The sequence below is a fragment of the Nannospalax galili genome, unplaced genomic scaffold (assembly GCF_000622305.1).
Source record: "Nannospalax galili isolate Female #2095 unplaced genomic scaffold, S.galili_v1.0 scaffold279, whole genome shotgun sequence".
Taxonomy (NCBI): domain Eukaryota; kingdom Metazoa; phylum Chordata; class Mammalia; order Rodentia; family Spalacidae; genus Nannospalax; species Nannospalax galili.
In genome coordinates this window covers 2470352-2482851 of record NW_008343971.1, presented here as the reverse complement: position 1 = coordinate 2482851, position 12500 = coordinate 2470352, and the positions used below count along the sequence as shown (strand labels likewise).

General features: G+C 41.2%; 1 protein-coding gene across 1 annotated transcript in view; it reads right to left on the bottom strand.

Annotated features, from left to right (window-relative positions):
* Kcmf1 (potassium channel modulatory factor 1) overlaps positions 1-12500 on the bottom strand; it is a 47628-nt gene that overhangs the window by 3200 nt on the left and 31928 nt on the right. Inside the window, exons 4-6 of the mRNA XM_029566997.1 lie at positions 10164-10265; positions 8136-8310; positions 5610-5892 (exon numbers count right to left, since the gene is read on the bottom strand). Coding sequence (XP_029422857.1) covers positions 5610-5892; positions 8136-8310; positions 10164-10265 — 560 coding nt within the window. The remainder of the gene's footprint in view (positions 1-5609; positions 5893-8135; positions 8311-10163; positions 10266-12500) is intronic.

The following is a 12500-nucleotide window of genomic DNA, read 5'->3' as shown; positions in this document are numbered from 1 at the left end:
CAACAACAAAATCACCAACCATGGTACTTTGCTTCGTTTCAGTACTGCTTTTATTTTTCTTCATTTTTATTGTCCAAGAAAGAAGCCAGTTGGAACACTGGGGTCAAGAAAGTAGCAAAACAGAAGATGGGACAGTGAGGAGAGCCTGGGAAAGACACATGTGACAGGTAGCTCTCTCCAAGGACACAGAGGTCCTGAGCTCCTCCCGTGGGGCTCACCAACTGGCATCTGCTCCTGTTGTCTGGCCAGGGTACCCCAAAATCACAATGGTCAGCATATATGGGACTAACTACAGACCAGGCTCTACGTGCTTTCTGTGTGTGTTACTTTGAACTCCCATCAGTTAGGACTTATTATCGATGTTTTACAGGAAAAGGAAACTCAAGCAGAGATTAGCTAACTTGCTCAAAATTTCAGAGCTGTGAAGTTAAAAACCACCATGGAATGATTAGATCTATGGTTCAGAAATGAAAGATCTAAATTACAGAACTTAAAAGCCCAAAGTATATGGGAGGTAATTACAAAAAGTCATTAAATTCATATTCAAAGGAAATATTTGTGGTTAAAATTACATTAAGAATGTCACAAGAGATTAGCTAATGGAATGGACCTTGAGCAGTAGGCTCCACATTCTCAATCCAAATTATGAAGGTGCTAGTAACTGAACTGCATTCTGGGTTCTTAGCTCTGGAAGAGGCCCGGGGTTAAGGAAGACAAAAAGAACCTAGAAGTCAAATCTACTACAGAAAGACACAGGGTATCTAAGATGACTGCATAGTATTAGATGAAGTAGAGACACACAGGAAGAGGCTTCAATCCAGTGAGAGAGCATGTGGTTCCAATATTACTGTTCTAGTTTGTATGGAAATAACCGAGAAAATGGCTCATTCTTGAGGGGAGATAAAATCTGCTACTGCCGTCAGTAAACTAGCAGGCCCCATTATCAAAGACTGGACTCTGATACTTGATCACTTCCTAACAGGTCAACTACTTAGACATCCCCCTCACCTCAAAAACAAGAAAAAAAACCAAACACTAAAACCCAAACCAAACCAAACCAAACCCAACAATGTTTTCACAGTTTGCTCCAGGCTGAGACCAAAGATAAAACCCTAAACATCACACAGTATGACCAGAGACCAGGAATTCCCCCTGACACTGCAGCTGCTTTCCATAATCAAAGCTCACAATGTATGTTAATATATTTGAAGTTCTAAGGAGCCCAACAATAAGTAAGCTCTAGGCTAGCCTCAAACTCACTATTTAAGTAAGGATGACCTCAACCCTCTAGCCTCCACCTCTGAGTGCAGGGATTGCAGGTGTGTGTTTCCATACTCAGTTGATGGAGGCTAAAGCAGAAGGATACTGAGTTCAAGGCCAGACTAGACCACATAAAGAGACTTTTTTTTAAGGAGGGAGGGAGGGAGAGAGGTAAATGGTCCACAAACTGCAGAGCTTCAGATGCTAGGAGGTCCTTCTAGAAGTTACAACTTGAATCTAAGCAAAGTACTCAGAGGCCACTCATATCATGCTCTGATGATAATAATGTACATAATACACACAAAACAGAATAGAACACCCTTTTGATTTTTTAAAAGTTCTATGTTCATGTGTGTAGATTTGTGTGTGTATATGCAAGCACCCACAGAGGCCAAAGAAGACAGTGGAGCTGGAATTACAGGTAGTTGAGGGGCATGTGATGGGAGTGCTGGGAACGAAATCCTGGTCCTCTGCAAGAGCAGCAAGCCATTTTAACCACTGAGTCATCTCTCCAATATTTCTTTTTGACTTTTTGAGACAGGATCTTAAACTCTGTAGGCCAGACAGGCCTTCAACTATACTCTAGTGGCTTTAGGCTCCTGAGTGCTGAGATTACAGACATATACCACCTGGCTGGAAGTCAGGTATTGCAAAGGGCTCTGGCAAGATATTGTACCTACAGTGAACTTTTTTCTTCAGCCTTTTTGAATCAGGGTCTCCTTGTAGCACCAGATGGCCTGGAACTCACATTGTAGACATTCTGGCCTTCAACTCACAGAGATCTGCCTGCCTCTGCCTCCTGGGATTAAAGGCGTGTGCCACCATACCCGGCTTCTTTTTTATTTTTTAAATTTTATTTAATATTTTTATTTTATGTATATGTGTGTATTGCCTGCATGTAGGTTAAGTGCACCCGTGTCATAAATGCCCTCAGAGGACAGAAGAGGCCGTCAGATCCCCTGGAAGTGGAGTTACGGACAGTTGTTAGCTGCCATGTGGGTGCTGGGATTTGAACCCGGGTCTTCTGTAAGAACAACCAGTGTTCTTAACTGCTGAGCCATCTCTCCAGACCCCCTTTATAAAAAAAAGTATTTTATATGTATGTATGTATTGCTTGCATGCATGTAAGTGCCCCTGTGTTAAGTAATGCCTGCAGAGGACAGAAGAAGGTGTCGGATTCCCTGGGACTGGAGTTATGGATGGCTGTTGGCTGCCATGTGGCTGCTGAGAACTGATGCTCTCAACCACTGAGCCATCTCTCCAGCCCCCTATAGAGAACTCTTAAGGTTTGTGTCTATGCATGGCCGGCAATACACTCATACACATAAAAGATAAAAATAATAAATAAAATACTCAAAAAAAGGGTCTGTGTCTAGATCCAGCAAGTTATGGGACTATTGGTCAGTCCCTAATGGAAGGTTACAATAGCAGAAGATAGACTCATTTGTAGCTTATTTTTTTAATATTGAAGCAACTTTTTCTAGTAATAATCAGGAATTCAGTGATCTTATGCAGACTGTTACAAAGATAAATTCCTCTTTTGAAAATTCTTCCTTAAATTACATGGCAAAACTCTGATGGGAAACTGATAATAAAACTGAGGTTTGGGGGCTGGAGAGATAGCTCAGCATTCTTGCAAAGGACCAAGGTTCTGTTCTGAGCACCCACATGTCAGCTAACAAACCATCCTTAACTCCAGTTCCAGGAGATTCGACACCTTGTGGCCTCTGTGGGCACTGCACACACAAATGCCGTTACATACATGCAGGGAATACATTCACACACATAAAATTTAAAAAGTTTAAAACAAAAAACAGAAAATTGAGGCTTGGGGCTGGAGAGATGGTTCAGCAGTTAAGAGCTGTGGCTGCTCTTGCAGAGGACCAGGTTCAATTTCCAGTACACACATGGAGGCCAACAAGCATCTGTAGCTCCAGTTCCAGGGTAATCAAAATGCGCTCTCCTGACCTCTGTGGACACTGCACAACACAGTTGAACTTAGATCCATGCAGGCAATACACCCATACACATAAAATAAAAATAATAAACTGAGGTTTGAAGATACCAAGTTGTCTAAGGGTCAAACCTATTAATTGGCAAAGTTGGGACTCTAGAAGACCAGGGACCCTCATTTTTCATTTTATGCCCACATGTTATTTATATCTATGCATATGTACACCTCACTGATATTTAAGTGTGAGACAAAAGAAGTACAAATTACAGTAGTTCCTTCTAATATTCTAATGAACTGTCATATACATTATATTTTGTGGTAATTTTTTTGTTTTGTTTTTGTGCCAGGGTCTTCTGTAGCCCAGTTGGCCTTGAACTTACTATACAATTGAGTATGATCTTGAACCCAGCACTTTTTGCATGCTAAGCAGGCACTGTACCAACTGAACTACATCCCAAGTCCCACAGAGAATCATCTTTTAATCTAATTTTCATGTTATAATTTTTCATGGTATTTTTTCATTTGCCCTTTTGTTCCAGCTGGCCTGGAACTTGGCATGTAGACCAGGCTGGCCTCGAACTCACAGAGATCTGCACGTGCCACCACTCCCAGCCTGTTCCTTGACTTTTAAAATTTATTGTTATTATTGATGTGAGTGGTGTATATGGGTGCATGCAAGTTGTGACACACATGTGGAAATCAGAGGACAACTTTGGACTCCATCCATTCTTTCTACCTTTATGTGGGTTCCAGGGATTGAACTGAGGTCAGCAGGGTTGAATGGCCCTATGCCATGCTAGTTTATGTGGTGTTGGGATGGAACCAAGACTGTGTGCACAAGCTAAGCAAGCACTCCCTACTAATTGACCTACATCCCCAACCCTCAACTGCAGTGTTGGGAGTATATGAGAAGTCCATCCAGTGGAGTAACAGTTTACTACAAGTACTAAATATTACTGACACCATGAGAAACCAATTTTTTGTTTTATTTTCTGAGAAAAGGTCTTACTATATATAGACCAGGTTGGCTTCAAACTCACAGAGATTCACCTGCCTCTGCCTCTTGAGTGCTAGGATTAAAGGTGTGTATCACCATGCCTGGCGTGAAAACCATTTTTAAGTTACTCTGGTATACTAATTCTACAAATTTAAATCTAATTTGGGGGAGAAAAAAAAAAATCACAAAAGATATCCCCCATTATAGCATAAAATCTTTTGTTCTTCTGTGTCTGTGCATGTTTGTGATATATCTGTGTGCATACAATACATACGTGTATGTACCTGTGCATGTTGTGTGTGAAGGTCAGAGGTTGATATCTATTGCCTTCCACCTTTTCTTTGAGACATAAAGTCTCTCAATGAACCTGGAACTCACTGACTGGCTAGACTGGCTGGCCAGTAAGCCCTGGGACCCTCTAGACTCCACCTCTCAGTGCTAGGATTACAGGTGTACACCACCTCACTTGGCTTTTCTCATGGGGAGATCTGAACTCTTATCCTCATGCTTGTGCAGCAAGGACTTTTACCCACTGACCATCTCTTTAACCCCTGTTTTAACTCTTTAAATATTTCACAACAAACTGAAAATTAGAAGCAAGCAATGTTAATTATGAAACAGATGTAGCTGATAAATAATATATAAGTGTAAATGATACAGTGCTTTAGCTTTCTGTGCAGTACAGGGAAGGAAAATGTCTTTGAGTCAGGGTCTTCCTGTAGTCCCAGCTGGCCTGGCCCATGATAATGTAGAGCAGGATGACTTTGATCTCACAGATCAGCTTGCCTCTGCCTCCCAAGTGCTGGGATTAAAATAGGTGTGTGCCACACCAGGTTCAACATTTTTTTTTTGGTAATATTTTTATTTTTTTATTTTTATTTTATGTGTATGCATGTATTGCCTGCATGTAGGTAAGTGCACCTGTGTTGTGCAATGCCGGTGGAGGTTAGAAGAGGCTGTTGGATCCTCTGGGACTGGAGTAATGGATAGTTGTTATCTGCAATGTGGGTACTGGGATTTGACCCCTGGTCTTCTGCAAGAACAACCAGTAGTTTTAATTGGAGGGCTGAAAGGTCCACACCTTTAATCCCAGCACTTGGGAAGCAGAGGCAGGTGGATCTCTGTGAGTTCAAGGCCAGCTTGGTCTACATAGGGAGACCCAAAGATTATGTTAGGCTGCATAGTGTCAATAAAACATCACTTCCCTAGCCAGGTGTGGTGACGCACGCCTTTAGTCCCAGCACTTGGGAGGCAGAGGCAGGCGGATCTTTGAGAGTTCGAGGCCAGCCTGGTCTACATAATGAGTTCCAGAACAGCTGGGGCTATAAGGAGACCCTATCTCAAAATAGACAAACACCACCACTTCCCCCAACCAAATTTTATTAGTAGGGGCAGTACCTTGTTAAAAGAAACTGGGAATTCTGGAGAGCCTGCTGACTGCTTTCTGTGTTTGCTGTGTTGGTGGATGCTGTGGACTGTGTGATTGTAGTGGTGACGCTGCTTGTGTTAGTGCGCCGGCTTGCGTTGCGTGCAGTCTCCAGTTGTTGCCGTGCTGCCTGGGCGTGCTGCCGTTCTAGCTGCAGCTGCATCTGCAGCTGTTGTAATTGAGAAGCGGAAGGGCCAGAAGAATTAAGCTGTCCTCCTGCAGAACGTCTCACTCCTGATAACTGAGATAAAAGCTCTGCCAATGGAAATGAAGACAGTCAAAGTCTATTCAACACCGAGGAAAAACAAATGTTACAGATCACTCCCTTTCAGTGGAGAAAATCCAAAGCACTATGAAAAAGTAGGGGCTCACAGCAACACAATTAGATGAAGAGCCCAAAACCAGTGCTTTAAGCAAAACTTAATAGAGATGGTTCTCAAAATTATTTGAATAACGTACAGATTTAATTATACTTCTTCAATTTAAGGGATATGTATATCTACAGGTCCAATCACAACAAAAGCCCTCTTAATAAAAGCTCCATGAAGATGGGTGGAGCCTACTGTTTAATATATTCCTAGCTCTCAGAGCAGGGCCTGGCACTGTAAGAAATCAATATTCATTAGATGACTAGAGGGATTATTAGGATCAAATCGTGGACTCTGGAGCATTTCTTACTGTGGCCATTTAGCACTGGCTTCATTCAGTCTTTTCTTTAGTGCTTTCAGATATTGCTGTTGCAGAGGATCCAAGTGTCACAGTTAGTGCTCAGCAAGCCCAGTCCTCTGAGATCCACTCTTTGGAGTCACTATATATTTATTAAGAGCAATGTGGACCCTGATTCTGTGTTCTCATCTAAGGAAGGTACAGTCATTGCTGATTCCAACATAAAAGATCTGCCCAGCCTTCAGTGAGCAAAGGCTCTAACTCACTAAAACTCATCAACAGGATCAGTTCTATCCATCTCAGCAGTTCTTATACAATTCTCTACTACAGTATATAGCCTATCACTAAAATGAATTTTCAATAATGGAAAAACAAAATCAATGAAATGGAGGGAATTTCTAAATTCAGCTGCCAGAAACTACCTTTTAGAGCCTCTACTATTAGATAGCAGGTAAGGAGTCACACTGGACAAAAATGTTTAAAAAACTCTCCCCAAACACAGTTTACTGAGCTTATCTCTACTGTTGTACATCCAAACTTCCAAAGCACTTTTTGGAATAAAAAATACTGTATATCTTACATGTTTTTTAAAATTATTTTTACTTTAATGTGTGTGTATGTATACCACAAGTGTGCAGGTACCCAAAGAGGCCAGAAGAGGGTATAAGAAACTCTTGACGCTTGAGCTGCCCAATGTGGGTACTGGGAAAGGAACTCATGTCTTCTGGAAGGGCTCCTGATTGCTGAGCTACCTCTCCACTATCTTACGTCTTTAAGAATATCTTGAGTAACCCTGTTGTGAATGTCTGTCAAAAATTTAGATTTACTACATTCAGGTGCTCTAAAAGGTGCATCATGATTTCTAGACAAACACTCCTCCATATAAACAGGTTTCAGAACTACGGCTCTAAGTTGTACATACCCTGCCAGACTTTCTGCTTTGGGAACCCTAGATTCTCAGGCTGTAGTGATTTTTTTGGTCTTTTTTGAGACAGCGTCTCCCTGTAGCCCCAGCTGTCCTAGAACTCACTACGTAGACCAGGCTGGCCTTGAACTCACAGAGTGCTGGGATTAAAGGCGTGCGCCACCATGCCCGGCTAGGCTGTAGTGATTTTGAGAGACTATTTTTGACTCATTTGCTTCCTAGGTTTATCATGCTATAGACACAGTTGGCCACGAACAATAAGTCCAAGTATTGTTCTTCATATATTTTTTCAAGTCATTATAACATTACCTCCAACTTATATAGTTCTCAAATCAAGGTAAAAACACAGAAATTCCTACTTTCTTCCTGGAGAAAAGCTTAGTCATTTAATCGAGACTATTTTTGACTCATTTGCTTCCTAGGTTTATCATGCTATAGACACAGTTGGCCACGAACAATAAGTCCAAGTATTGTTCTTCATATATTTTTTCAAGTCATTATAACATTACCTCCAACTTATATAGTTCTCAAATCAAGGTAAAAACACAGAAATTCCTACTTTCTTCCTGGAGAAAAGCTTAGTCATTTAATCTCATCTGTTAACATTTGTATCTGTGCACTTGAAATTGAATCATGGAAGAGTCTTCTACTCTGAAATCTTCCCCAATTTTCTTAGGTTTCAATGAGGCCATAAATAGCAAACAAAACCCTTCTGTATTAGCTTATGCCCCTAGTTACTTAGGGAAACACTTGTAATAACTATGTTGGCTACTTAAAAATATTTTGCACTTCTAAATATCTGGAACATTTTTTGAATACAAACATAATCATAAACCATATAAAAATCTTTTAAAAGGTGCTCCCTCCTTGCCCTGCCATTTCCTTTATGAAGTTGAAGTGAACTTACCAGCTATAGGATCCATGGCTTCCCTATTGCTTGGAGAGTATGAACTCTGAGAAGAAGAAAGTCCACCAGTAGAACTGCTAGTAAAGTGCATGTTTGATCTACGAGCACGAGGACCTCCTAATCCCCGACCAGGGTGAAACATTCTACGTACATGTCGAACACCACTCGATTCATCATAACTCAAAAGTTAAGGAAAGGACAACAAATTTTATAAAGAGAAAAAAAAAAATCTCTTCAGTACTTTCTGTATACACACACACACACACACACACACACACACACACACACACACACTGTTAACCCTAAAAAATGATACTTAAACATAAAGCAACATGTGAAGCTAAGTATAGTAGTATATGCCTGTAATCCTAGCACTTAGATGGCTAAGACAGGAGGGTAGAGAGTCTGAGGCCAGCCTCAGTGAGACCCTGACTCAAAAACTAAACAAATAACAAAAGCAATGTGTGAATTTTGGATGTATGCTTAAGGTCAAGAACTTTCTTTCCAGGTTCTAGAGTAAAACTGCCAGAACTAGGTGAAAAGAGTTGACTGCCCACATATCTAAGGTGAACATTTCCATACCCTCATTAAAACACTGAATTTTGGGCTGGAGAGATGGCTCAGCAGTTAAAAACACTGGCTGTTCTTGCAGAAGACCCAGGTTCGAATCCCAGCACCCACATGGCAGCTAACAGCTATCCGTAACTCCAGTCCCAGAGGATTTGACAGCCTCTTCTGTCCTCCGTGGGCATTGCATGACACAGTGCAGTTACCTACTTGCAGGCAATACATGCATACACATAAAATAAAAATTAAAAAAAAACAAAACAAAAACCCACTGAATTTTATGTGTGTCTATATCCAAGTAGCCAAAATTACTTACTGTCATTTTGGGGGGTGGAAAGCTGTATCAAAAGCTAATAAAACATTCATTGTCATGTACAATGAAGAAGAAACAAGATGAATCATTTGAATTCTATAGACAAGATTCCTTTTTTTTTTTTTTCAAAATCTTTTTGAGATAGGGTCTCCCTGTAGCCCTAGCTGGCCTAGAACTTACTATGTAAACCAGGCTGGCCTTGAACTCACAGAGATCCACCTGCCTCTGCCTCCCGAGTATTGGGATTAAAGGTGTGCATCATCATGCCTGGCAAAACTCTAAAAAAAAAATTGTTATTTTTATTTTATGTGCATGAGTGTACTGCCTGCATGTATGTAAGTACACCTGTGTTGTGGAAGGCCCAAAGAGGTCAGAGAGAGTATCAGATCTCCTTGAAGCTGGAGTAACAGATGGTTGCTAGCTACCAGGTAGGTGCTGGGAATTGAACCCGGGTCCTCTGCAAGAACAGCTAGTGCTCTTAACTACTAAGCCATCTCTCCAGTCCCAAGGCTCCTTTTAAAAAGTCTATTATTTTTATTTTATGTGTACGAATGCATTGCCTGCATGTACATGTATGTATGTGCCTTTTTTTTTGGTCTTTTTGAGACAGGGTTTTCCTGTAGCCCCAGCTGGCCTGGAACTCGCTTTGTAGACCAGGCTGGCCTCGAACTCAGAGATTCGCCTGCCTTTGCCTCCCAAGTGCTGGGATTAAAGGCATGCGCCACCACGCCCAGCGTAAGCGCCTTTGTGTTGTGCGATGCCTATGAAGGTCAGAAGAGGGCACTGGATCCCCTGGAACTTAACTTATGGATAGTTGTTAGCTGCCATGCTGGGAATTGAACCTGGGTCCTCTGCAAGAGCAGTCAGTGCTCTTAAGTGCTGAGCCATCTCTCAAGCCGGACAAGGCTCCTTTTGATGACTAATCTTTGTGTTCAAGTTTTTTTCCAATGCTGTTGCTAAACAGAAAATGAACTGCTGTATCGGTAGGCACACAGATTAATAAACGTCATTCGTTAAGATGCCTTGGTCATAATGTTTATCACAGCCAACAGAAAAGTAACTAATACCAATACCATCCTCAAAAATAATCAAAATGCCAACAATTTGTTATCAACAATCCTTTCCCTTGTTGCTACTTAAAAGGATATTAAATCTCTAGGGGCTCTGTGTTCAAGTGTAAGATGAGCTGCGAAGTCATCTGTGACATGATTAGGATCACCTCCAGGTAACGCTGCACATATTGGACAAATCTGAAATGAAAATAAAGAAAGCAGGTTTAATCAACAGTCAGTGAGGAGACATTTTCTGGGTCGCATTTGGTTATTAATTAGGCTATTATCAAGTTTTGACCTGGCAGAACCACTAGAGATCCTGAAGAGGTGAAGGGAGTAGAGGCCTGGCCAAGCTTTGCCACACAGCAGTGTTGTCATCCAACAGAAATGTCATCTCTCTCAGGGTCAGTTCTAGACAAGGTGAGTGGGGCTGATTCATATTTGCATGTCTACCAACATAGTTTTTACTAAAAACTTTAAAAATACACTCTTTAATGCACATTTTTGCCTAAATTCAGTCCTGAATGGTAGTATCAGACATAAGTTTATGGTATACTTCTTCAAAGCAAGATAGTCTCGAGCAACAATCCCCAAGCAGAAGACTGACTAAAATGTGGGCTGGGGAGACAGCTGTTAGTAAAGTGCTTGCCTTGAAATCATGAGGACCTAGATTTGATACCCAGAACCCAAAAAGCTAAGTATAGCTGCACATACTTGTGATCCCAACATTGGACCTACTTGGCAAGTTCCAGTTGAGACCCTGTCCAAAAATAAGGTAGCTATGTAGGCCAATATCCACAGAATGTGAAAGAGTAAGATTGAATATGGTTACTGGTAATGTACAAATGTGCTCTGCCAATTCACAGGGAAAACAAAATGAGAGCCCATTCTAGAACCTTATTTCCCAGTGGGATGGGCAGTGTGACCACGGATTCAAGGAGCAGACAGTTTCCTTCTCTGCCTTATGATAAGAGAGAGAAACAAAAAGTAGGAATAAAAGTATGTACAGAGGTAGAGGACGTCTGACAGGCTCGGAAGGTAGTTTTTTCTTTAAGTTTGAGAGCAAAATCACAGAGCAGGTTAGATGTAAATCTTGGCAGCTGATGGAGAAGAGGAAAGGAGAAAGTCATGCCTTCTGAGCTAGGGTTCAGCATATCCAGGAATGGAGGTTGGTAAGCAGGTGTATAAGGGTGTGGGCAATGTTCAAAATATCAAGTTAAGCACACTTAAACTCTGGCCAGTATCCAAAGATGAGATAGAGAGAGGATAAGCAGCTACAATTTTCTGGTTATAACTCAGAATAGTGGGCAGACAGCATCAAAGATCTGTGAGCAACTGCTGGGAAGGTAACTTCCGAAACTGTAGTTTCATCTCAAGTAGTAAACTGGGGGTAGAAGCAGTAAAAGATAAAAAGAACAACATACTTTTAAGAGGAAAGGCCTTTATCCTTCCTGAAATCCAAATGGGCATCTGTACCTGGTCTAATAATAGTGACTAATCCTTGAAGTAGGAAGAACTTCAGTATTAAAAAAAGGCCCCGGAAGAAGACCTGATAAAGGTGAGAGTGATAAAAGACCCAGGAATACAGTTAAAGTTGAGGTGTGTGCCTCTCCAAGAGTACATGAATTACAACATTAGTACATGTATCACATGTAAAACTCAGGCAATCAACGGACTTTATTGTTTGCCTGTAGCAGCACAGGAGGAAGAAACAGGAAAGATGAGATGTAGAAGCCCAATGTTGGGGCATGGTGCAGACCAATAGGTCTGGTTCCTACAGCTCAAGCAAACCCAGCCTCCCATCTTCTGTGACTAGAGAACAGAAGTTCCCTGAGAGTCTAATACCAGTCTCTCTAAAGTCCAGTCAGTTGTCCTGATTTTGTTATTTGAGATTCTAAAAATTAACCTCAAGAAAATCCAAAGATGCCCTTAAGAAATAATAATGAAGTAGCCAGTGTACAAAATTAAGCCAGGATGGAATGGAATGTGCCTGAGGGGCAAGTGAGAAAACTGGTAGACACAAGAAAAGTAGTCAGGCACTTTTTCCTTCCTCAAAGAGAAAAGCAGCTGTATCTGCACAAGTTTACAAACTATACTGAAATTCAGGCTATACCTGTCTGTGCCACTCCTGGGCTCAAATACTTGATGTTCAAGGGTTTCCGTCTTGCCTAAGTATAAAATAGCTTTCTTTGATACAAGGTCTTGCTATGTAGCCCTGGCTGTCCCTGAACTTGGAATAATCCTCCTGCCTTTGTCTCCTGAGTGTTGGGATTACAAATGTGTACTACCAGGCTGGGCTCTTAGATTACAAACTTTTTGAAAAGATGTATGATTTTGTCTTTGCTTTTCTCACTGTGGCCAGACTTTAAAAACAAAATTAAGGTATGAAGAAAAAAGAATCATATTCTAGTTATTTAAAGATAAAACACAAGA